General features: G+C 48.6%; 1 protein-coding gene across 8 annotated transcripts in view; it reads right to left on the reverse strand.

Moving 5' to 3' along the window:
* stk11ip (serine/threonine kinase 11 interacting protein) overlaps positions 1-27,212 on the reverse strand; it is a 184,723-nt gene that overhangs the window by 145,564 nt on the left and 11,947 nt on the right. For 2 of the 8 annotated variants that reach the window (XM_072468929.1, XM_072468935.1), the window contains exons 2-8: positions 20,166-20,232; positions 19,286-19,342; positions 14,598-14,800; positions 10,960-11,034; positions 8,721-8,816; positions 3,684-3,791; positions 706-777 (exon numbers count right to left, since the gene is read on the reverse strand). In XM_072468929.1, coding sequence (XP_072325030.1) covers positions 706-777; positions 3,684-3,791; positions 8,721-8,816; positions 10,960-11,034; positions 14,598-14,800; positions 19,286-19,342; positions 20,166-20,229 — 675 coding nt within the window. In that variant the 5' untranslated portion in view covers positions 20,230-20,232. Of the gene's footprint in view, positions 1-705; positions 778-3,683; positions 3,792-8,720; positions 8,817-10,959; positions 11,035-14,597; positions 14,801-19,285; positions 19,343-20,165; positions 20,233-22,885; positions 23,017-23,441; positions 23,665-27,212 lie in introns of those variants that run through there. The other 6 variants (XM_072468951.1, XM_072468961.1, XM_072468904.1 and 3 more) reach the window with 5 other exon arrangements.

Here is a 27,212-nt window from a genome sequence, read left to right on the forward strand (position 1 = left end):
ACCCCTCCAACCTCGCTCCTCCCACCCTCTCAGACACATAGGTTTAAAGTGCGTGGGGAAAAGTTTAGAACTGATGCGCGAGACAAGTTTTATTTACACAGAGGGGGGTAAATATATGGAACGTGCTGCCTGGGGAGGGGGTGGGAGCAGGTACGATAGCGGCATTTAAGGGACATCTAGACAAATATATGAATATGGTGGGAATGGAAGGATACGGACTACTAAGTGCAGATGGGTTTAGTTTAGGCTGGTACCATGGTCAACGCAGGACTGGAGGGCAGAAGGGCCTATTCCTGTGCTGTATTGTTCTTTGTTGCTGGACAGGGACAGCTGGAGTCTCTGAGGAGTCGTCAATGGTGCTGAACAGTGTCCAAACTTCAGCAAACATCCCCACTTCTGACCTTGTGATGGAAAGAAAGTCATTGATGAAGCAGCTGAAAATGGTTGCGCCTAGGACACTCCCCGGAGGGACTCCTGCAGTGATGTCTTGGAGCTGCGACTTGGCCCCATCGTACCTCAACCCACCTCCTACCATTGCTGTCCATGCAGCTTGAACCACCAGGCGCTATTATTCACTGGCCTGACTATCGGGTATCCTCACATTTCATTTCACTTTATATCTCAAACACAGCCATCCCCTCACATCCAGGCTCCATGTCGGGGAGCTGCTGGCGTGTAGACCGAATTGTGATCATTGCCTCTCACCTTCAGATTCTCCACACAGTCCCGGATTTGATTATGACTCAGATCCAGAATCCGCAACATGCTGAGCAGAGCCTGTTGGAAACAAGAACAGCACTCAGCCCTGAGAACTGGCACAGGAGAGACATCATAGCGAGTTTGCCAGGAGCAGTCAATGGCCAACAATAGCATAGCGGTTATGTTACTGGACTAATGATCCAGAGCCCTGTACTATTGGTCTGGAGGCACGAGTTCTCGGCCCACCAGGAGGAGGTCTAAAGTTCATTCTGTCACTCAAGTAGCCCTGGGAGTGTTTGATGTGGACAGTGGGGAGAGAGCTTTACTCTGTATCTAACCCCGTGCTGCAATTGTATACGGTGTTAGTGAGGTCACACCTGGAGTATTGTGTTCAGTTTTGGTCTCCTTACCTGAGAAAGGACGTACTGGCACTGGAGGGAGTGCAGAGGAGATTCACTAGGTTAATCCCAGAGCTGGAGGGGTTGGATTACGAGGAGAGGTTGAGTAGACTGGGACTGTACTCATTGGAATTTAGAAGGATGCGGGAGGGGATCTTATAGAAACATATAAAATTATGAAGGGAATAGATAGGATAGATGCGGGCAGGTTGTTTCCACTGGCGGGTGAAAGCAGAACTAGGGGGCATGGCCTCAAAATAAAGGGAAGTAGATTTAGGACTGAGTTTAGGAGGAACTTCTTCACCCAAAGGGTTGTGAATCTATGGAATTCCTTGCCCAGTAAAGCAGTTGAGGCTCCTTCATTCAATGTTTTTAGGATAAAGATAGATAGTTTTTTGAAGAATAAAGGGATTAAGGGTTATGGTGTTCGGGCCGGAAAGTGGAGCTGAGTCCACAAAGGATCAGCCATGATCTCATTGAATGGTGGAGCAGGCTCGAGGGGCCAGATGGCCGACTCCTGCTCCTAGTTCTTGAAATGAAAAATGAAAATCGCTTATTGTCACCAGTAGGCTTCAAATGAAGTTAATGTGAAAAGCCCCTAGTCGCCACATTCCGGCGCCTGTTCGGGGAGGCTGGTACAGGAATTGAATCGTGCTGCTGGCCTGCCTTGGTCTGCTTGCAAAGCCAGCGATTTAGCCCTGTGCTATGTTCTTATGTACCTATCCTGGGAGTGTTTGATGGGGAGTGTGGGAGAGAGCTTTACTCTGAATCTAACTCCGTGCTGTACCTGTCCTGGGAGTGTTTGATGGGGGCTATGTACAGGGAGATTTACTCTGTATCTAACCCTGTGCTGTACCTGTCCTGAGAGTGTTTGATGGGGACAGTGTAGAGGGAGCTTTACTCTGTATCTAACCCCATGCTGTACCTGTCCTGGGAGTGTTTGATGGGGACAGTGTAGAGGGAGCTTTACGCTGTATCTAACCCCGTGCTGCACCTGTCCTGGGAGTGTTTGGTGGGGGACAGTGTAGAGGGAGCTTTACTCTGTATCTAACCCCGTGCTGTACCTGTCCTGGGAGTGTTTGGTGGGGGACAGTGTAGAGGGAGCTTTACTCTGTATCTAACCCAGTGCTGTACCTGTCCTGGGAGTGTTTGGTGGGGGACAGTGTAGAGGGAGCTTTACTCTGTATCTAACCCCGTGCTGTACCTGTCCTGGGAGTGTTTGGTGGGGGGCAGTGTAGAGGGAGCTTTACTCTGTATCTAACCCCGTGCTGTACCTGTCCTGGGAGTGTTTGATGGGGGACAGTGTAGAGAGAGCTTTAGTCTGGATCTAAGCCCTGCTGTTCATAAAGCTGAGACAGGCTGGAGGTGGAATAGCTTCTGGGGCTCAAGGGATCAAAAGATATCGGGGGAAGAAAAAGAGAAACAGGAATAGGCCATTGAGCTGGATAATCAGCCATGATCATAATGATGGCGGAGCAGGCTCAAAGGGCCGAATGGCCCACTCATAAAGTCATAAGCATACAAGATTATAGGAGCAGAATTAGGCCAGTTGGCCCATCGAGTCTGCTCTGCCATTCGATCATGGCTGATCCCATCCTGGAATTAACTCCACTGTCCTGCCTGTTCTCCGTCCTTCAACCCATTACCTGTTAAAAATCTGTCTAACTCCTGGAATTTATTCACTGTCCCAGCATGCACCGCACTCTGGGGCAGCAAATTCCACAGATTCACAACCCTTTGGGAGAAGTAGTTTTCCTCACCTCTGTTTTAAATTTGCTACCCATTATCCTGAGGCTAAGACGCCTCATTCCAGAATGCCCCACAAGAGGAAGCATCTGCTCCACGTCTACTTTATCCAGACCTTTTAGCATCTTGTACACCTCGATTAGATCTCCCCTCATTCTTCTAAACTCCAGTGAGTATCGGCCGAAACTATTCAATCCCACCTCATACGACAAACCCCTCATCTCTGGAATCAACCTAGTGAACCTCCTCTGAACTGCCTCCAATGCCACTATATCTTTCCTCAAATACGGGTCCAAAAGTATGCACAATACTCCAGGTGTGGTCTCACCAATACCTTGTATAATTGCAGGAACACTTCCTTACCTTTATACTCAATTCCTTTTGTTATAAATGCCAACAATCCACTCGCTTTCCTTATTACCTGCTACACCTGCATGCTAGTTTTCTGTGACTCATGCACAAGGACACCCAGATCCCTCTGTATCGGAGCTCCCCGAAGTCTCTCCCCAGTTAGATAATAAGTTGCCTTCCCATTTTTTCGACCACAGCGCATGACCTCATACTTATCCACGTTGAACCCCATCTGCCACATGTTTTCCTGCTTCTATTTTCAATGTTTCTACCTCTTCAGTATTCGTTAAGGTTGTGGATCATGAAATTGACTGAATGGAAGTCACGGAGAAACATCCTTTACTGGCAGTCCAGGACAGCTGAACTCAACCGACTCCGTGAGAGCTGGACTCAAACCTGGTTGTGGGCTGGTTTGAGCCACAGTGCTACCCTTTACACATATGGTGTTGGAACAGACCAACAGTAGGAAATCCTGGTGAATAGCCTTACCAGCGAGCTGTCCAGTGAAGTGATGAAATTGTTGCTGAAATTAAGAGTGTGCAAATCAAGCCACGGGAGTGCAGAGCTTAGGTCGCCTCCGCAGACCGAGATAATTTCCTGCTCAAAAGATGGAAGGAGGGGGAGAAAGACATCACACAGATTTAGGGTCAAGCCATTCATTTTGAGTACCTGTAGAAGGGAATAACAATCACTGGAAGCAAATGTCCTGCAAGTAACACAGCTAACCTCACAATCGTTCCCGGCTGGCGAGGAGAGAATGACAGCAATGTCTGATCCGCTCTCCACAGGCAAAAGGAGGCCATTCAGCCCATTGAATCTGCACCGGACCTTGGAAAGGAGAACCCTACTTAAGCCCACACCTCCACCACATCACTGTAACCCAGTAACCCCATCTTGGGCTGGTTTAGCTCAGTGGGTTAGACAGCTGGTTTGTGATGCAGAACAAGGCCAGCAGCGCGGGTTCAATTCCCGTACCAGCTTACCCGAACAGGCACCGAAATGTGGCGACTAGGGGCTTTTCACAATAACTTCCGTTTCCGTTATCTGGACCACTGGGAGCTCTTCTGGGGCAGGTGTGACCTATATGAGGACGGGTTGCATCTAAACTGGAGAGGCATAAGTACCCTGGCCGCGAGGTTTGCTAGTGTCACACGGGAGGGTTTAAACTAGTATGGCAGGGGGGTGGGCACGGGAGCAATAGGTCAGAAGGTGAGAGCATTGAGGGAGAACTAGGGAATAGGGACAGTGTGCCTCTGAGGCAGAGCAGACAGGGAGAAGTTGCTGAACACAGCGGGTCTGGTGGCCTGAAGTGCATGTGTTTTAATGCAAGAAGTATTACGGGTAAGGCAGATGAACTTAGAGCTTGGATTAGTACTTGGAACTATGATGTTGTTGCCATTACAGAGACCTGGTTGAGGGAAGGGCAGGATTGGCAGCTAAACGTTCCAGGATTTAGATGTTTCAGGCGGGATAGAGGGGGATGTAAAAGGGGTGGCGGAGTTGCGCTACTGGTTAGAGAGGATATCACAGCTGTACTACGGGAGGACACCACAGAGGGCAGTGAGGCGATATGGGTAGAGATCAGGAATAAGAAGGATGCAGTCACAATGTTGGGAGTTTACTACAGGCCTCCCAACAGCCAGCGGGAGATAGAGGAGCAGATAGGTAGACAGATTTTGGAAAAGAGTAAAAACAACAGGTGATGGGTGACTTCAACTTCCCCAATATTGACTGGGACTCACTTAGTGCCAGGGGCTTAGACGGGGCAGAGTTTGTAAGGAGCATCCAGGAGGGCTTCTTAAAACAATATGTAGACAGTCCAACTAGGGAAGGGGCGGTACTGGACCTGGTATTGGGGAATGAGCCCGGCCAGGTGGTAGAAGTTTCAGTAGGGGAGCATTTTGGGAACAGTGACCACAATTCAGTAAGTTTTAAACTGCTGGTGGACAAGGATAAGAGTGGTCCTAGGGTGAATGTGCTAAATTGGGGGAAGGCTAATTATAACAATATTAGGCGGGAACTGAAGAACCTTGATGGGGGCGGATGTTTGAGGGCAAATCAACATCTGACATGTGGGAGGCTTTCAAGTGTCAATTGAAAGGAACTCAGGACCGGCATGCTCCTGTGAGGAAGAAGGATAAATACGGCAATTTTCGGGAACCTTGGATAACAAGAGATATTGTAGGCCTCGTCAAAAAGAAAAAGGAGGCATTTGTCAGGGCTAAAAGGCTAGGAACAGACGAAGCCTGTGTGGAATATAAGGAAAGTAGGAAGGAACTTAAGCAAGGAGTCAGGAGGGCTAGAAGGGGTCACGAAAAGTCATTGGCAAATAGGGTTAAGGAAAATCCCAAGGCTTTTTACACGTACATAAAAAGCAAGAGGGTAGCCAGGGAAAGGGTTGGCCCACTGAAGGATAGGCAAGGGAATCTATGTGTGGAGCCAGGGGAAATGAGCGAGGTACTAAATGAATACTTTGCATCAGTATTCACCAAAGAGAAGGAATTGGTAGATGTTGAGTCTGGAGAAGGGTGTGTAGATAGCCTGGGTCACATTGAGATCCAAAAAGACGAGGTGTTGGGCGTCTTAAAAAATATTGAGGTAGATAAGTCCCCAGGGCCTGATGGGATCTACCCCAGAATACTGAAGGAGGCTGGAGAGGAAATTGCTGAAGCTTTGACAGAAATCTTTGGATCCTCACTGTCTTCAGGTGATGTCCCGGAGGACTGGAGAATAGCCAATGTTGTTCCTCTGTTTAAGAAGGGTAGCAAGGATAATCCAGGGAACTACAGGCCGGTGAGCCTTACTCCAGTGGTAGGGAAATTACTGGAGAGAATTCTTCGAGACAGGATCTACTCCCATTTGGAAGCAAATGGACGTATTAGTGAGAGGCAGCATGGTTTTGTGAAGGGGAGGTCGTGTCTCACTAACTTGATAGAGTTTTTCGAGGAGGTCACTAAGATGATTGATGCAGGTAGGGCAGTGGGTGTTGTCTATATGGACTTCAGTAAGGCCTTTGACAAGGTCCCTCATGGTAGACTAGTACAAAAGGTGAAGTCACACAGGATCAGGGGTGAGCTGGCAAGGTGGATACAGAACTGGCTAGGTCATAGAAGGCAGAGAGTAGCAATGGAAGGATGCTTTTCTAATTGGAGAGCTGTGACCAGTGGTGTTCCACAGGGATCAGTGCTGGGACCTTTGCTCTTTGTAGTATATATAAATGATTTGGAGGAAAATGTAACTGGTCTGATTAGTAAGTTTGCAGACGACACAAAGGTTGGTGGAATTGCGGATGGCGATGAGGACTGTCAGAGGATACAGCAGGATTTAGATTGTTTGGAGACTTGGGCGGAGAGATGGCAGATGGAGTTTAATCCGGACAAATGTGAGGTAATGCATTTTGGAAGGTCTAATGCAGGTAGGGAATATACAGTGAATGGTAGAACCCTCAAGAGTATTGAAAGTCAGAGAGATCTAGGAGTACAGGTCCACAGGTCACTGAAACGGGCAACATAGGTGGAGAAGGTAGTCAAGAAGGCATACGGCATGCTTGCCTTCATTGGCTGGGGCATTGAGTATAAGAATTGGCAAGTCATGTTGCAGCTGTATAGAACCTTAGTTAGGCCACACTTGGAGTATAGTGTTCAATTCTGGTCGCCACACTACCAGAAGGATGTGGAGGCTTTAGAGAGGGTGCAGAAGAGATTTACCAGGAAGTTGCCTGGTATGGAGGGCATTAGCTATGAGGAGAGGTTGAATAAACTCGGTTTGTTCTCACTGGAACGACGGAGGTTGAGGGGCGACCTGATAGAGGTCTACAAAATTATGAGGGGCAGAGACAGAGTGGATAGTCAGAGGCTTTTCCCCAGGGTAGAGGGGTCAATTACTAGGGGGCATAGGTTTAAGGTGCGAGGGGCAAGGTTTAGAGTAGATGTACGAGGCAAGTTTTTTTACACAGAGGGTAGTGGGTGCCTGGAACTCGCTACCGGAGGAGGTGGTGGAAGCAGGGACGATAGTGACATTTAAGGGGCATCTTGACAAATACATGAATAGGATGGGAATAGAGGGATACGGACCCAGGAAGTGTAGAAGATTGTAGTTTAGTCGGGCAGCATGGTCGGCACGGGCTTGGAGGGCCGAAGGGCCTGTTCCTGTGCTGTACATTTCTTTGTTTGTTCATACTTGTGACAATAAAAGGTTATTATTATTAACCCTTTGGACACTAAGGGCAATTTATCATGGCCAATCCACCTAACCTGCACATCTTTGGACTATGGGAGGAAACTCACGCAGAGAAAGTGCAAACTCCGCACAGAGTCACCCGAGGCCGGAATTGAATCTACGATCCTGGAGCTGTGAGGCAGCAGTGCTAACCACTGTGCCACCGTGCCGCCCTAACATCTATGCTGTTCTGCCATTCAATCAGATCGCGGTTGGTGTTCGTTGGAATCCAACTGCCTAATTTTTCTACATATCCCTCAAGAATGAAGTGGAGCATGAACCCTCCATGATTCCCAAGCTCTGAACCACACGGTCACGTGACGCAGGGATAGAGAGGTCAACTGTTGCAATCCTCATGCCACTCTGGTTGATTAATTAACTCCAAGATTCCTGCATCACAAATGCGTCATCCCTAGTTGATGAAACCTTCATATTGTTTAGCTCAGCTGGTTTGCGATGCAGAACAAGTCCAGCAGCGCGGGTTCAATTCCCGTACCAGCTGAGAATTCTGAATTCTCCCTGTGTACCCGAACAGGCGCCGTCAAGTGGCGACTAGGGGCTTTTCACAGTCGCTTCCTTGTGACAATAAAGGTTATTTATTTATTTATTGACTGACTACCACAGCCGTGCATTCCCGTTAGCTGGGCGCATGCTGTTTATTGGTGCCAACAGGCCATGGGTTGAAGTCCCACTCCAGAGATCTACATAACAACAGAGTGCAGTGCCGAGGGAGTACTGCACTTCTGAAGGAATCGTTAAAACAAGACCCCTCCGCCTCCTCCGGTGTTTAAAAAAGGTTCCATGGCATAATTTCAGAATAGGAGCACACTCAGGCCATTCAGCACTTTGAGGCTGGCTCTGTCGTTCAATACGATTATCCATAGAATCCCTCGTGCAGAAGGAGGCCAATCGACCCATCGAGTCTGCACCGACCCTCTGAAAGATCACCCTCCCCAGGCCCCCACCCCCACCTAACCTGCACATCTTTGGATTATGACCGATTTACTTCCCCAAGAACAGCGGGAATCTGTACCTTGCTTAAAATCACAGGAATAGACTATTTGCTTATTTTTACAACTGCTGTTTCTGGGATCCTTCTGTGCACACATTAGTGCCCAGTCTCTGACTTTACAACAGTGATTGCACTTCAAAAACAAAGTACTTAACTGGCTGGAAAGTGCTTGGGGCACGCAGGGGATGGGACAGGTGCTACATAACACAAGTGCTTTTTGTAAAATATTAAACACGGTCCATTCGAGACGGCTGATGGGTGCAGCCTTGCTACGGTTGTGTTTGATGTGGGCTCACCTCAATCGTGTTGATGCAGCTTGAGCAGACGAGGATCTCCAGCCGCGTGTACACCCCCCGTAACCCTTCCAGACAGTGAGGAGGGACCCGTTTCAACTGGAAGAGACAAAAGCAGACCGAGGTGAGGACTCCACCCGCTGCACGAGAGAAACACAATCATCCATTCAATCCCCACATCACCGATAGCTCTCGATCCGATCAACGTCAAACAGGCTGGCTGGCACCTGCATCTGAGCGACACATCGCACAAACAATGTGCTCATACTCTTGTAGGTAAAGCACCCATCCCAGCAAGGGATGGGGAACATCATAGCTCTGCTGCCCATTCCCCCCTCTTCACCTTGGTCACCGGGAAAGCAACGTCGGAATTTTAAAATTCATAATCTAATTTTCAAATTCCTCCATGTCCCTGCCCCTTCCTATCTCTGAACTCTTGGATGCTCCATTGTTAATCACATTTAAAGCTACGATAGACAGATTTAATAGTGTTCAATTCTGGTTGGATAGTGTTCAATTCTGGTCGCCACACTACCAGAAGGATGTGGAGGCTTTAGAGAGGGTGCAGAAGAGATTTACCAGAATGTTGCCTGGTATGGAGGGCATTAGCTATGAGGAGCGGTTGAATAAACTCGGTTTGTTCTCACTGGAACGACGGAGGTTGAGGGGAGACCTGATAGAGGTCTACAAAATTATGAGGGGCATAGACAGAGTGGATAGTCAGAGGCTTTTCCCCAGGGTAGAGGGGTCAATTACTAGGGGGCATAGGTTTAAAGTGCGAGGGACAAGGTTCAGAGGTGATGAACGAGGCAAGTTTCTTTTTTTTTTACAGAGAGGGTAGTGGGTGCCTGGAACTCGCTGCCGGAAGGTGGTGGTGGAAGCAGGGACGATAGTGATATTTAAGGGGCATCTTGACAAATACATGAATAGGATGGGAATAGAGGGATACGGACCCAGGAAGTGTCGAAGATTTTAGTTTAGACGGGCAGCATGGTCGGCGCAGGCTTGGGGGGCCGAAGGGCCTGTTCCTGTGCTGTACTTTTCTTTGTTCTGTATTTAGGTCTCTCAGGGATTTACGGGATATGGGGTGTGGATGGAAAGACAGAGTTGAAACCCAAGATCAGCCAAGACCATCTTGAATGGGGGAGCAGGCTTGGCTGGGCAGGCTGTATGGTCTATTCCCACCACACAATACTCCCCCCACCAACATAGATCTCAGCACTCCTCTAATTCTGGCCTCATGCACCCGGGCGGCACAGTGGCTAGCACTATTGCTTAACAGCACTAGTATCCCAGGTTTGATTCCCGGCTTCTGTCACTGTCTGTGCGGAGTCTGCACGTTCTCCCCGTGTGTGCGTGGGTTTCCTCCGGGTGCTCCGGTTTCCTCCCACAAGTCCCGAAAGACGTGCTGTTAGGTGAATTGGACATTCTGAATTCTCCCTCTGTGTACCCGAACAGGCGCCGGAGTGTGGCGACTGGGGGATTTTCACAGTAACTTCATTGCAGTGTTAATGTGACATTAATAAAGATTATTATTATATCCCGGAGTTTAGTCATGTAATTGATGGCCCTTCCTCCAGTTGCCTCAGCCCCAAGCTCTGGAGTTTCACACCGTCCAACACACTGCACTCCCCCATCAACAAGATCCCACCCCGGAGCCGCCCCTCACGCCCGTGCATTCCCGACCCCAACCATGCGCACCCCCAACCCTGCAGTCGCCCCTGACCCCCCCCCCCCCCCCCACGGGCCCCTCACGTCGCCCCAACAGCCCCACAACCATCACGCTGCCGCCCCATCCACCCCCGCCCCTCCCAACACCACCCCAGTCCCACCCGACACCCGAGTCAAGTTTCCTGTTTTCTGTGAAGTCCCTTGGGATGTTTCGCTGTGTTATGGTGCAGTACAAATGTTAACTTGTTGCACCAGTTTATCAAATAGCATTGCAGCTGAACGCAATCCAGTCAACATCCCATGCTCTCGCACAGGTTTCCCAGTAAGGACACCCATCAGGAACTACGGATCGCGACCCCCAAACACCGCTACTCACCCTGCAGCCCATCTCATTACCCTTGTGCAGCAAGACTGACACGGAGGTCAATCACTTCCTGCCTTCCAGCCGGGATCAGGAACCTCCCTAACTGTCTGGCTGCAATGAACACATGCTTTCAGCAGCTGAGGTGTGTGTGTATAGAGCTGCTCACCCACTCACCCAGGCTGGAAGGCAGCTTCGCAATAAACGTACCTCTAAAAATCGAAGAGATTTAAAAGCCATGATCCTCACTGGTGTCTGGAGTTTCGGCCCTGGGGGATGCACCAACTGCAACAAAAGAAATGTTATCACACGGAGATAGAGAGGCCGAGTGTATAAGATCACATGAAGATTAGGCCATTCGGCCCCTCGAACCTGCTCCGCCATTCAATCAGATCATGGCTGATCCGATTGTATCCCCAGCTCCATATTCCCGCCTACCCCAGATAACTTTTCACCCCCTTGAGTATCAAGAATCTATCTATCTCTGCTTTTCAAAGTCTCTGCTTCCACTGACTTTTGAGGAGGCTCCAAAGACTCTCAACCCTCAGCGTTATTGCTGTCTTAAATGAGTGACCCCTAGTTCTACATTTTCCCCACAGGAGGAAACATCCTCTCCACATACACCCTGCGGCGTACACGCTGCGGAGTTTGCACATTTTCCCCCTGTCTGCGTGGGTCTCCTCCGAGTGATCCAGTTTCCTCCCACAGTCCAAAGATGTGCAGGTTAGGTGGGCTGGCCATGCTAAATTGCCCCTTCGTGTCCAAAGATGGGGTTACGGGGAATAGGCCAGGGGAGTGGGTCTAGGTGGGGTGCACTTTCGGAGGGTTGGCAAAGATTTGATGGGCCAAATGGCCTCCTTCTGAACTGTAAGGATTCTATGTTTCAATCAGCCAGCCTTTCATTGTTCCATACTCCAGAGGATTAAGGTCTACCCTCTCCAACCTGTCCTCATAAGAAAATCTGCCCATTCCAGGTATCGGTCCAGTAAAACTTCTCTGAACTGCTTCCAATGCATTTACACCCTGCCCTTAAGGAGACTAATACTGTACACCATGCGCCAGATGTGGCATTAGTTTTCCTAATTATAAAGAGTCGTCGTATTGGACTTGAAATGTTAACTTTGTTTCTCTCCCCACAGAAGTTGCCAAACTTACTCTCCCAGAGTTTTATTTTATTTCAGATTTCCAGCACCCGGTGTATTTTGCTTTTTTTATTTTATATTTCGTCATCACTTGTTGTACCTGTATACCAGGCTTTTACGATTCAGGCACTAGGACACCCCGGTCCCCCTGCATCTCAGCTCTGCAATCTCTCACCATTTAGACAACAAGCTTCCTTTTTATTCTTCCAGCCAGAATGGACAATTTCACATTTAACACCATCACAACTTACTTTCCTACCTACCTTTCTGTCATCAGCTAAAGCTAGCTGCCATATCTTCGGCCCCTTCATTCAAGTCATTTATATAAATTGAAGGTTGAGGCCTCAACCCTGTGGCACACCACTCGTTACATCGTCAACCAGAAAGTGACCCATTTTTATGCCCACTCTCGGTTTCCTGCTAGCTAGCCAATCATCAGCCTATGCCAATATGTTCATGAGTTTCTATTTTCAGCAATAACCTTTGATGGGGCACGTTGTGAAATACCTTCTTGAAATAAGTGCAGTACGTCCACAGCATACGTTACCTCTTCAAATAACTCCAATAAATTGGTTGGACATGATTTTCCTCTCTCAAAACCATGTTGACTCTGCCAATTACCTTGAATTTACCCAAATTCCCTGCCATGGCATCTTTGGGAATAGCTTCTAACATTTTCTCTATGACAGATGTTAAGCTGATTGGCCTGTAGTTTCCTACTTTCGGTTTCCCTCCCTTTTAGCACAAAGGAGTCACATTCGCTACTTCCCAATCGAAAAGAATCTAGGAAATGTTGGAAAATTAAAGCCAACGCATCAACTATCTCACTCGGCACTTCTTTTGGGACCCTAGGATGAAGTCCAATCGAAGCCGGGCACTTGCGCAGCTCCTATACGTTGCTCGGTACCACTTCCCTGGTGATTGTTAATTTCTCGAGTTCCTCCCTCCCTGCCAATTGCTGACTTACAGCTATTTCTGGGATTACTTGTATCCTCTGTGAAGATTGATGCAAAATACAGACTCAATTCACCTGCCAGCTCCTTACTTTCTATTAGAATTCCTCAGGCTCACTTTCTACAAAACCAATGCTCACTTTGTTAACTCATAATTTAAATATTTATAGAAGCTCTTACTGTCTTTTTATTTCCGGCTCGCTTTCTCTCGTATTCTTTTTTTCCCCCCTTTATTAATGTTTGACTACAATTCCTGTACTTCGCAGAGAAACAAAACTAAGGAACACCTTCAGATGGTTTGATACAGGTTGCCTCGAGACAGAAGTGCCCCAATCTCACATGTTTTGCAACTGAACCCCAGTTGACACCTGGATTGTGTTACAGATTCCACACCGGATTCTGAAAGTGATCAGTCTCCATTTCTGACGTTTCCCAATGTTTTCAACTGGGTTATCCTTACAACAGCCCACCCAGTTTACTTGCTCCCTCACTGAAGCACCACTTTCAGCAAAGCATGAACAGAATCAGTCAGGACCAGAGTGGTCACCTTTCCAAAGAGATGGGGAGCACCCCTGAGCGGCGCAGCTTACAAATCAGGGCATCGAGAGGATATAATTCCCATGGCACTATTCAAGGAGGAAATCATTCCCAGTGTACTGGCTAATACTTAACCCCCAACCAAAATAACAAACATTACATGGTAATTATCTTATTGTTAGATACTACAAAGGGAGCTTTACTCCGTATCTAACCCCGTGCTGTACCTGTCCTGGGAGTGTTTGATGGGGACAGGGTAGAGGGCGCTTTACTCTGTATCTAACCCCGTGCTGTACCTGTCCTGGGAGTGTTTGATGGGGACAGTGTAGAGGGAGCTTTACTCTGTATCTAACCCCGTGCTGTACCTGTCCTGGGAGTGTTTGATGGGGACAGGGTAGAGGACGCTTTACTCTGTATCTAACCCAGTGCTGTACCTGTCCTGGGAGTATTTGATGGGGACAGTGTAGAGGGAGCTTTACTCTGTATCTAACCCCGTGCTGTACCTGTCCTGGGAGTGTTTGATGGGGACAATGTAGAGGGAGCTTTACTCTGTATCTAACCACATGCAGTACATTTCCTGGGGGTGTTTGATGGGGACAGTGTAGAGGGAGCATTACTCCGTAACTAACCCCGTGCTGTACATGTCCTGGGGGTGTTTGATGGGGACAGTGTAGAGGGAGCATTACTCTGTATCTAACCCCGTGCTGTACCTGTCCTGGGGGTGTTTAATGGGGACAGTGTAGAGGGAGCTTTACTCTGTATCTAACCCCGTGCTGTACCTGTCCTGGGGGTGTTTGATGGTGACAGTGTGGAGGGAGCATTACTCCGTAACTAACCCCGTGCTGTACCTGTCCTGGGGGTGTTTGATGGGGACAGTGTAGAGGGAGCATTACTCTGATTCTAGCCCCGTGCTGTACCTGTCCTGGGGGTGTCTGATGGGGTCAGTGTAGGGGGAGCTTTACTCTGTATCTAACCCCGTGCTGTACCTGTCCTGGGAGTGTTTGAAGGGAACAGTGTTGAAGGAGCTTCATTTTGTACCTAGAAAAAGTTATATGTCTAACAAAAGCATCTGCACCGAATCTTAGTTCATCAGAAAGTAAAAAAGACATCCCCCCAGTGTTGAAACCACAGTGAATGACATTATCAATGGAAATTCAACCCACAGCTTTAAATGTAATGACTACACCGAAAATAAAATGACCAATGTTTCGCCTACCTTCAGCGAGACGGTTTTCTGTAGAACATCGAAAAGGAACTGCACCTCAAGGACTGAGGCAGTATCAGAAGGATGGGATGGCAGTGCGATGAATCCATGCTGGTACTTGCGTGGCAGGAGATGCTGTTCAAAGAGGTTGTGGAGGAGCTGGAGGCCGATGGTTAACAGCGACAGAGTACTTGTCCCACTCAGTACAGAGTCACCTGCACACAGGGCACCAGAAATATGTTCACACATGCAAAAGTGTTTTCTTAAGTTGGACATGCCTATTAAGCAACATAGTATTGGGACACACATCATTTGCCTGGATGAGTGCAGCAGCTCCAACAACACTCGAGGAGCTCAACACCATCCAGGATGCCTGATTGGCACCCCGTGCACCATCTTCAATAGATATTCCCTCCGCCACCGACGCAGTGTCAGCCGTGTGCACCATCTACAAGATGCATTGCAGCAACTCACCAAGGCTCCTTCTGCAGCACCTTCCAAACCCCCGACCTCTCCAACCTAGATGTAGAAGGACAGCAAATGCATGGGAACACCACTGCCTGCAAGCTCCCGTCCAAGCCACGCACCATCCTGACCTGAATTGTTTCTTTTTTTTTTAAAATCGGTTTACAGGACGTGACCTGTGCCGGCTAGAATAATAATCCTTATTGTCACAAGTAGGTTTACATTAACACTGCAATGAAGTTACTGTGAAATGCCCCTAGTCGCTACACTCCTGCGCCCGTTCGGGTACACAGAGGGTGAATTCAGAGTGTCCAAATTACCCAATAGCACATCTTTCGGGACTTGTGGGAGGAAACCGGGGCACCCGGAGGAAACCCACGCAGACACGGGGAGAACGTGCAGAACTATGCCAACATTTATTACCCATCCCTAATTGCCCTTGTTCAGAGGGCATTTAAGAGTCAACCACATTGCTGTGGGTTTGGAGTCACATGGAGACCAGACCATGTAAGGATGGGAGATTTCCTTCTTTCAAGGACATCACTGAACCAGTTGGGTTTTTACAACAATGGGCAATGGTTTTGTGGTCGTTAGGCTTTCTAACTGCAGATTTTTACTGAATTGGCAGAATTCAAACCTTGGTCCCCAGAGCATTTCCCTGGGTCTAGTGACAATACCACTGCACCGTCCCAATAATATACCACCGTTCCTTCACTGTCGCTGGGTCATAAACCTAGTAACCTCTCCCTGACAGCACTATAGATGTACCACATGGACTGCAGCAGTTCATCATCGCTTCCCCACGGGCAATTAGATATGGGTAATAAATGCTGGCCAGCGTCACCCACATCCTGTGAAACAATTTAGAAGACATGATGCCCGTCTGCCATCTCCTGTGAGGAACAGTTCCATTTCTCATTAAAAGGGAGACGTGTTTCTGATTCAGAATACAAGAACATGAGGAAATGGAGAAGACGGAGCTACAGAGTCCCTCAAACCTTCTCTGGCTTCATCCCGTAACCCCTGCATAGAACATAACAGCGCAGTACAGGCCCTTCGGCCCTCGATGTTGCGCCGACCTGTGAAACCACTCTAAAGCCCATCTACACTATTCCCTTATCGTCCATATGTCTATCCAATGACCATTTGAACGTCCTTAGTGATGGCGAGTCCACTACTGTTGCAGGCAGGGCATTCCACGCCCTTACTACTCTGAGTAAAGAACCTACCTCTGACATCTGTCCTATATCTATCTCCCCTCAATTTAAAGCTATGTCCCCTTGTGCTAGACATCACCATCCAAGGAAGAAGGCTCTCACTGTCCACCCTATCCAATCCTCTGATCATCTTGTATGCCTCAATTAAGTCACCTCTTAACCTTCTTCTCTCTAACGAAAACAGCCTCAAGTCCATCAGCCTTTCCTCACAAGATCTTCCCTCCATACCAGGCAACATTCTGGTAAATCTCCTCTGCACCCTTTCCAATGCTTCCACATCCTTCCTATAATGCAGCGACCAGAATTGCACGCAATACTCCAAATGCGGCCGCACCAGAGTTTTGTACAGCTGCAACATGACCTCATGGCTCCGAAACTCAATCCCTCTACCAATAAAAGCTAACACACCGTACGCCTTCTTAACAACCCTCTCAACCTGGGTGGCATATTCTTCCTTTTCACATAACAGTCCAATTCCCTTTCGAACACTTCGCTTTGACCTGCCTCCAGTACGCTCAGGCAGAGCATCCCAGACCCTAACCACTCTCTGCGTGAAGGGTTTTCTCATGTAGCTTTCTGGATAGTCAGAGACTTTTTCCCTGGGTAGAGGGGTCAATTACTAGGGGGCATAGGTTTACGGTGCGAGGGGCAAGGTTTAGAGGAGATGTACGAGGCATGTTTTTTTTTTTACACAGAGGGTAGTGGGTGCCTGGAACTCGCTGCTGGAGGTGGTGGTGGAAGCAGGGACGATAGTGACGTTTAAGGGGCATCTTGACAAATACATGAATAGGATGGGACGAGGGATACAAACCCCGGAAGTGGAAAGATTTTTTTAAGACAGGCAGCATGGTCAGCACAGGCTTGGAGGGCCGAAGGGCCAGTTCCTGTGCTGTACTTTTCTTTTATCACATTTCCTTCTTTTGCCAATTACCATAATAAATCTGTGCCCGCTCTTTCTTGATCCTTTCATAGGTTGGAAAAAGCTTCTCCCCATCTAGGGCAGCACGGTAGCTCAAATGGATAGCACTGTGGCTTCACAGCGCCAGGGTCCCAGGTTCGATTCCCCGCTGGGTCACCGTCTGTGCGGAGTCTGCACGTTCTCCCCGTGTCTGCATGTGTTTCCTCCGGGTGCTCCGGTTTCCCCTCTCAGTCCAAAGACGTGCAGGTTAGGTGGATTTGCCATGATAAATTGCCCCTAGTGACCAGAAAGGTTAGGACGGGTTGTTGTGTTCGGGGATAGGGAGGAAATGGGTCGGTGCAGATTTGATGGGCCGAATGGCCTCCTTCTGCATTGTATGTTATGTTGTTCTATCTGCGCTGTCCAGCCCCCTCGTGATTTTGAACATCTTTATCAAATCGCCTCTCCGCCTTCTCTTCTCCCAGGAAAGGTCCTAAATTCTCCAATCTATCCACATAACTGGAGTTTCTCATCCCTGGAACTCTTCTAGTGAGGCAGCACGGTAGCACAGTTGCTTCACAGCTCCAGGGTCCCAGGGGTTTGGGGTTCAATACCCGGCTTGGGTCACTGTCATTGCGGAGTCTGCACGTTCCCCCCCCCCCCCCGTGTCTGCGTCGGTTTCCTCTGGGTGCTCCGGTTTCCTCCCACAGTCCAAAGATGTGCAGGTTAGGTGGATTGGCCATGCTAAATTGCCCCTGGTGTCCAAAAAGGTTAGGTTGGGTTAAGGAGATGGGGTGGAGCGCTCTTTCCAGGGGTCGGTGCGGACTCAATGGGCCGAATGGCCTCCTCCTACACTGTAAATTATAGGATTCTCTGCTCTCTCTCCAATGCTTTCACTCCCTCTCTGAACTGTGGCACCCAGAACTGGACAGAATGTTCCAGCTGAGGCAGAGCTGGTGCCTTATACAAGTTACTTCCTGCTTTTTCACTCTATTCCTCTAATAACGAAGCTTAGAATAGTGCTGGCTTTATTTACTGCTCTCTGTCACATTTCTTTACATTCAACTTCATCTGCCACTTGCCCGCCCATTCCAACTTGGCTGTCTCCTTTTGAAGTTCTACACCATCTTCTTCACGGATCAGAATGCTTTCAATGCTATATGAATGCAAGTCAGTCTTTCAATAATCAAGACAAGCCCTCAGCAACTGAGGTAAGCACCATCTTTATCAAAGGAACTCGTGAACTTGCGACCCTGAAGAATGACTTGCATTTACATAGCGCCTTTCACACAACTCAGGACCTCTTAAAGTGCTTTACAGCCAATGAAGTCCTTTTGAAGTGTAGCCACTGTTGGAACGTAGGAACCATGGCAGTCAGATTGTCCACAGCAAGTCAGTGCAGGAGTCCCACAGACAGTCTTCCAAAGAACAAAGAAAAGTACAGCTCAGGAACAGGCCCTTCGGCCCTCCAAGCCTGCGCCGACCATGCTGCCCGTCTAAACTAAAATCTTCTACACATCCGGGGTCCATATCCCTCTATTCCCATCCTATTCATGTATTTGTCAAGATGTCCCTTAAACATCACTATTGTCCCTGCTTCCACCACCTCCTCCGGCAGCGAGTTCCAGGCACCCACTACCCGGTGTAAAAAAACTTGCCTCATACATCTCCTCTAAACCTTGCCCCTCGCACCTTAAACCTATGCCCCCTAGTAATTGACCCCTCTACCCTGGGAAAAAGCCTCTGACTATCCACTCTGTCTATGCCCCTCATAATTTTGTAGACCTCTATCAGGTCGCCCCTCAACCTCCGTCATTCCAGTGAGAACAAACCGAGTTTATTCAACCGCTCCTCATAGCTAATGCCCTCCATGCCAGGCACCATCCTGGTAAATCTCTTCTGCACCCTCTCTAAAGCTTCCACATCCTTCTGGTAGTGTGGCGACTAGAATTGATCACTATACTCCAAGTACACCAACTGCTGTTCCTATTCCTTCTGGCAATGACGGAGTTCAGGCACAGTTAATAAGAGTTCACAACAAGAATGTAAACTGCTTAAAAAAAATAGGAAAACGATCTTTAAACTCCAACAAGCTTTTTGAGAGATCAATTCCCACCTACCGAGCATCTTGCTAAGGTTCTTCTCTCCAGGGAATGCATTAATTATCTGCTGCAAACCTAGTAACACATTACACAAGTTTATTATCCTTTGGATTAGAAACAAAAGTTGTCTGCTTCCCTTATTCTTTGCTATTAATGCCTTAGTTTCTAAACCAGTGTCCTTTAAGAATTCTGCCATTCTTCTAGAGGGTCAAAGTCCTGGAGCTCCCTCCCTAACAGCACTGTGGGTGAACCTACACCACATGGCCTGCAGTGGGTCAAGGCTGTGTCTCGTCACCAGCCTCTCAAGGGAAATTAGGAATTGGCAACAAGGCTGGCCCAACCAACGATGCCCATGTCTCACCAACAAATACAATTTAAAAAAAATCTCAGCTCCATTTACACATTTAAAAAAATTAATTTAGTGGACCCAATTCATTTTTTTCCAATTAAGGGGCAATTTAGCGCAGCCAAACTACCTACTCTGCACCTCTTGAGATTTGTGGGGGCGAAGCCCACGTAAGCACGGGGAGAATGTGCAAAGTCCACACGGAGAGTGACCCAGAGCTGGGATCGAACCTGGGACCTCGGCGCCGTGAGGCCGCAATGCTAACCACTGCGCCACCGTGTTGCCCTTACATATCTTACTGCCATATCCCCAGACCCCTTTACCCCAAAATCTGCCAATCTGGATCTAATAAATTTCCAATGGGGGGGGGGGGGGGGGGGGGGGGGGGGGGGGGGGGGGGGGGGGGGGGGGGGGGGGGGGGGGGGGGGGGGGGGGAGAGATCCGGATTTCACTCCTGAATGGGCTGGCTCCAATTTAGAGGTTCTGCCCCCTCATTCTGACACCTGCCCTCCAGAGGAAGTAGTTTATCCATTCAAATTGAATCTGACTTACCGTAACTTCGGAGGAGTTTTGCCAAACTTTTCACAAACTCGTCCTCCCCTGCTCTGGATGTCATCGTCTAGGGGTCAAAAGGGGGAAACGGGTTAGAACATGACCACATTTTAGTGGGTGAATGTATTAAAATTGTTTCTGCAAATCAGAGTCTCCAGGCACAGGATGATAGGAATGGGACAAAGCACTTGTAAATCCTAAACATCAGGCATCAAGTGAGCACCAGCATTTTGCTCACTCTCAGCACGGTCACTTTATGGTCAATATAACCATTCAGTTTTTGATGACATCTATCCACAGACAGAATTTGAATGCTCACATTGCGACGCCGTGCGCCAGCGGATCGCACTTCTGCTCAGTCTCGAGGCTGGGGCTGCAAGCCCCAATATGCATGGACTTGCACACGAAACACAGGCGGGCACTGCCAGTACAGTACGAGGGGGTGCTGCGGTGTCAGAGGTGCTGTTTATCCCGACAGACATGAAACTGCTTTCTCAGATGATCCTTCAACATTGTTTAAGAGGAGGAGCGCGCAAGTCCCCCCCCCCCTCGACCACCGATATTCAGGCTGATATCTCGTAACAGATTCTTAAAAACAGATTAACTGGAAACATAGTGCTATTTGTGGGAGACTGTAAATTGACTGCCCCTTAGAATCACAGAATTTACAGTGCAGAAGGAGGCCATTCGGCCCATCGAGTCTGCACCAGCCCTTGGAAAGAGCACCCTACTTAAGCCCACGCCTCCACCCTATCCCCGTAACCCAACCTATCCTTTTCGGACATGAAGGGCAATTTATCATGACCAATCCACCTAACCTGCACATCTTTGGACTGTGGGAGGAAACCGGAGCACCCGGAGGAAACCCACGCACACACAGGGAGAATGTGCAGACTCCGCACAGACAGTGACCCAAGCCAGAATCGAACCTGGGACCCTGGAGCTGTGAAGTGACTGTGCTAACCACTGTGCTACCACATTTCCTACATTATGTCAGTGGTAGCACTCTGAACAGTGCTTCACAGACTGGAAAGCACTTTGGCGCATCCTGGAAACATTATTTGCTGAAGTGGAAATTTCTAAAACTAAAGCTCGTGGCTGGACAGGATTTTGAGGGGGGGGGGGCAGAGAGAAGAAATGATGATTTGGGGAAAGGGGCAGGAAGAACGCAGACTTGCACACACCTTTGGGTCAAGCAGATTAAACATTAGGCTGGTGGACACAAGGAAGGCCAGGTACCACACGAACATGCAAATTCACATCTGCCTTAGATCCCAAACTCATTATACACTCCAGGAAAGAATCAGAATCTCACAATGCAGAAGGCCATTCACCCAGTCATGGCCATGCCAGCTCTCTGCAAGAGTAACTCACCTAATGTCCCTGCCCCCACTTCCTTGATCCCCGTAGCAGCCTCCCCGAACAGGCGCCGGAATGTGGCGACTAGGGGCTTTTCACAGCAACTTCCTTTGAAGCCTACTTGTGACAATAAGCGATTTTCATTTCATTTCATTTCACAAGGGCGAGGAAAGTGGGCCGGTGTGGGAGGCTCTTTGAGGTTCAGTGCAGACTCGATGGGCTGCCTTCTGCACTGGATAATAATAATAATCTTTATTGTCACAAGCAGGCTTACATTAACACTGTAATGAAGTTACTGTGAAAAGCCCCTAGTCGCCACATTCCGGCGCCTGTTCGGGTACACAGAGGGAGAATTCTGAATGTTCAATTCACCTAACAAACACGTCTTTCGGGACTTGTGGGTGGAAACCGGAGCGCCCGGAGGAAACCCACGCAGACACGGGGAGAACGTGCAGACTCCGCACAGACAGTGACCCAAGCCGGGAATCGAACCTGAGACCGTGGCTCTATGAAGCAACAGTGCTAACCACTGTGCTACAATGCCACCCGTGTTGGTATTCTGTGCTCCTGTGAAATGCTTTGCGATGTTTCATTACAGTACAGAAGAGGCCCTTCGACCCATCGAGACAAAACTACACTAATCCCACTTTACAGCACTTGGCCCATTGCCTTGACTATTATGACATTTCAGGTGCTCATCCACGCACGTTTTAATGGTTGTGAAGTTTCTGGCCTCCACTACCCTCCCAGGCCGCGCATTCCAGACTCTCACCACCCTCAGGGTGAAAATCCCCTCACCTTAAAATTATGCCCCCTTGTTATTGACCCTTCAACTAAGGGGAACAGCTGTTTTCTATCCACCTTGTCCATACCCCTCAATCTTATAAATACGCCAATCAGATACCCCCGCAGCCTTCTCCGCTCCAAAAACCCCAGCCTATCCCGCTTCTCCTCAAAGCTCAAGCACTCCATCCAAGGCAACATCCTGGTGAATCTCCTCTGCATCTTCCCCAGTGCAATCACATCCTTCCTGTAGCGAGATGATCAGAACTGAACACCGTACGCCAGCTGTGGCCTAACCAAAGTTTTGCACAGCTCGAAGATAACCTCCCTGCTCCTATAATCTATGCCACGACTGGTAAAAGCAAGTGTCCCGTGTGCCTTCTTAACCACCCTGTTAACCCGTCCTGCCGGCTTCAGGGATCTGTGGACAAGCACCCCAAGATCCCGCTTTGACAAAGGGTCATCTGGACTCGAAACGATTGCTCTTTTCTCTGCCAACAGTTGCTGCCAGACCTGCTAGGATTTTCCAGTATTTTCTCTTTGGGTTCAAGATCCCTCTGTTCCTTTGAGCTTCTTACCATTCATTGGGTATCCCCTTGTCCCCGTACTCCTTCCAGAGAGATATCTGGACAGGTGAACAAAAGCTTGGCTAAATAAGCAGGTTTTTCAAGAGCAACTTGAAATGGAGAGAGGCAGAGAGATTAGGAGTAGAATCCCAGAGCTCAGAGCCCAGGCTGCTGAAGACATGACCAACGGTGACAGAATGATTAAAATCAAAGATGTTCAAGGGACCAGAACTAGAGGTGCTCAGAGATTGGAGCATTGTAGGGCTAACAAGATTACAGAGATATGAAGCATCACAATGATATCTCAATGCAATGTTCACTGGAGAACGGGGGTGGGGGTGGAGGGAGATCGCAGACGATTCATTTCACCTCATCACCATTCAACAGGCTCGAATGCAAACATCGAAGAGCTGATGTTTTAAACGTTGGGGGGAAGGGGACGAGACAAACAGGAACTCACGGTACAATGACTCTCCCCAAAGACCTGTCTTTCTCGCCTCGACATCTCTGTGCTCTGGGTTGCGCCAGCCAACAAAACTCCAAAGAGAACAAAGCTCGAGACACTTACAACTGCGTACTGGCTGCCGGAGTAAGCGGTTTTGTGAGGAGCAATCTTTTGACTTGGGTACCTCGCGGCACCTTCGGTCTCTTCCAACCAAGCCATTTTCAGGGGTCGTTGAGGGAACAGGAGCCAGGTCAGTTTGTAATAGCGGCTGTACATCTTCACCGGATGCATGCTCAGATGTTTGCCCCGAGTTTCAGTCTGTGTGTAGGCAGGCCCACGCGTCTCCATTCACAATGAGGCAGCAGCCTCTGCCTTATCAAGTGTTAATGGCACCATCGTGCATAACAGAGACTTCCCCCGCCCCCTCAGTGATTGCTAATACAATTAACCTGCCCAATCAAGGCAGACCCTCACTTCCAGAGTGGGGTGGGGTGGTCGAAAGGCGGCGAATCAGAATTATCTTCAAACTCCAGACTGGAAGTTGTGCAGGGAGCACGGAGGATTTTTATTTTTGTACAAGAGCATCGTAAACTCCAACCTCCGCTCAAAAGGCCCCTCTTATCACAACTATCACAGTCCATCTTAGCACAGGACAGTCTAATCAGCCAATGTTTGCAGACAGACGAACAACGCATGCCTCATCATGTGAGCGAGGCGATTGCTGCCCAGCTGCAGGGCGGTACTGAGGGCGCTCCACACTGTCGGGAGATGCAGTCTCCACGATGAAATGTTAAACCCAGGACCTTTCTGCGTTCCCAGCTGGACACAGGTGGTTTCACAGCCACTATTTCAAAGAGCACGAGGAGGGGGCTCTCCTTAGGTGCTGACAACACCTTTGCCCTCAACCAATATTGCACAGAAAATGTCAGATAATCTGGTCATTGGCACACTTCTGTTTCTGAGATCTTGCGTTGTGCCAATTGGCTGCGGTGTTCAGCAACTACACTGAAAAGTGCATGCGCTAAAAGGCCATTGACCTGAAATGTTAACTCCGTTTCTCTCTCCACAGATGCTGCCTGATCCACTGAGTATTTTATCTTATTAATTCACATTTCCAGCATTTACTGCGTTTTGTGCCTGTCCATGGTTGTACAACACTTTGGGATGTGCTGAGCTCACAAAAGGCTCCACATCAACAAAAGGCTTTTTGTTAGAAGCCGAAGCATATTTGAAGGGTCGGTGGGACAATGCCGTGTGAATCCACACACTCCACATCCCAGTACTGCACTGGGCCAGCAGTCTAGTTCCCGAGGACAATCACCAGGTCCCGAAAGGCACTATATAAATGCAAGTCTTTCTTTCATTCAGGCATAACCCCTGGTCCAGGTTTGCAGTTGTCAGTCCGGTTGGGCATGTTCCTGGAGGATTTAATCACGTGAACACACACCTCCAACTGCTCCACCCACTCGAATTTACAGATGCTGCCAGACCTGCTGAGATTTTCCAGCATTTTCTCTTTTTGTTTCAGATTCCAGCATCCGCAGTATTTTGCTTTTATTGACCAACATATAATAATAATAATGAGTCCTGGGGAAGGATTTGGAAGGCCTTGATGGAGTGGGGGCAGGTGGAAGATTAAGAAAGGAATGAAGCCAGCCAACATCACTGCTATCCAAGGTGGGTGGCACAGTAGCACAGTGGTTAGCACTGTTGCTTCACAGTGCCAGGGTCCCGGGTTCGATTCCCGATTGGGTCACTGTATGTGTGGAGTCTGCACGTTCTCCCCGCGTCTGCGTGGGTTTCCTCCGGGTTCCTCCCACAAGTCCCGAAAGACGTGCCGTTAGGTGAATTGGACATTCTGAATTCTCCCTCGGTGTCCCCGAACAGGCGCCGGAATGTGGCGACTGGGGGATTTTCACAGTAACTTCATTGCAGTGTTAATGTAAGCCTATTTGTCACACTAATAAAGATTATTATTATTAGGTCCCTCCCCTGGACAGAGAATGATACTGCACAGGAGGTGGCCATACGGCCCATCATGCCTGTGTCAAGCCTTTGGTGGAGCTGTACAATTAGCACCACTCCTTTCCCATAGCCCAGTAATTTTTCTCAATTCAAATATCTATCCAATTCCTTTTGATGGCTGCAGTTCAATTTGCCTCCGCCGCCCTTTCAGGCAGCACATTCCGGATCTCACCACACCGCTAACATTTTTCCTCACCCTACGACCATTTGAATTAGGAGGCCATTCGGCCCCTCAAACCTGCTTCACCATTCGATAAACTCGTGGCTGATCTGATAATGGGCCTTAAAGCTTAAACTTCATTTTCCCACTTATTCTAGACACCGTTTGACTCCCTTGTTAATCAAGAATCGACCTCGGTGGCGAAAATATTCAATAATATTCAGGTTAGGTGGATTGGCCATGATAAATTGCCCTTAGTGTCCAAAATTGCCCTTAAGTGTTGGGCGGAGGTGTTGACCTTGGGTGGGGTGCTCTTTCCAGGAGCCGGTGCTGACTCAATGGGCCGAATGGCCTCCTTCTGCACTGTAAATTCATTGATAATCTATGATTAATCTAGGACAAAGGTTCGGCACAACATCGTGGGCCGAAGGGCCTGTTCTGTGCTGTATTTTTCTATGTTCTAACCCCGCCTCTCCGGGAAAAGAATTCGAAGACTCACGACCTCAAGAGAAAAAGTTTCTCCTCATCTCAGTCTTAAAAGGGGACCGTTTAATTTTAAAATGGCGCCCCCCTCGTTCTAATCTCTCCCACAAGGGAACACCTCCTTTCAGCATCCATCCTGTCAAGTCCCCTCGGGGCCTTGTGTGCTTCAAAAATATCATCTCTCATTCTTCTGAAATCGAACAGATAGAAGCCCAACTGGGCCTCTTAAGTCAAACCCGTCTTCCCAGGAATCAATAAGTTTTTTTTTTAAATCAATACTCATTCTTGGAATTGGTCAGGCCAGCATTAATTGCCCATCCCCAATTGGCCTGGACGTGGGGGCGAGCTGCTTTCTTGAACCGCGGCAGTCCACGTGGTGTAGGTGCACCCACAGCGCAGTTAAGGAGATTTGGGAAAGTCAGGAGGCGAGTTACCTTCTGTGAACTGTTTTCAATCCAATCACGTCCATGCTTATAAAATGAGACTCAAACTGCACACCGTACTCCAGGTGTGGTAGCACCAATGCCCTGGGCTACAGTAGCAAACATTCCCCCACTATTATGATGCATTCCCCACACCACATCTGGCTCATTTGCCAATCATCTTAAATCGGTGTCCACTGCCTCTTACACCACTGGAAGAGCTTATCTCAACTTAATCAAAGCCCTGCATGATTTTCAACTTCACATTGAGGTAGCACAGGGCTGAGTTCACATCTGATGTCCCACACAGTTGAATATCCTGCTACCCAAGCTGAAGGCATCTTGACAGGGTGGATGCGGAGAGGACGTTCGCTCTTGTGGAAGAACCTAGACCTAGGGGTCATTGTTTAAGAACAAGGATTCGGCCAATTAAAACGGAGGAGGAGGAACTTCCCTCTCCGAGGGCGTCGAGTCTCTGGTACTCTCTTTCCTCACAAGGCAGTGGAAGCAGAACCTTCAAATATTTTTAACAACACCAGGTTAAAGTCCAACAGGTTTGTTTCAAATCACTAGCTTTCGGAGTGCAGCTCCCTCACCTGATTCACCTGAGGAAGGAGCAGTGCTCCGAAAGCTGGTGTTTGAACCAAAAGTGTTGGACTTTAACCTGGTGTTGTAAGATTTCTTACTGCGCTCACCCCAGTCCAACGCCGGCATCTCCACATCATGAATATTTTTAAGGCAGAGGTAGATTCTGGATAAGAAAGGTCGTCGGGGGGTAGGTGGGACCCAGATTTGCGGTCATCG

This window comes from Scyliorhinus torazame, chromosome 2, assembly GCF_047496885.1.
Source record: "Scyliorhinus torazame isolate Kashiwa2021f chromosome 2, sScyTor2.1, whole genome shotgun sequence".
NCBI lineage: Eukaryota > Metazoa > Chordata > Chondrichthyes > Carcharhiniformes > Scyliorhinidae > Scyliorhinus > Scyliorhinus torazame.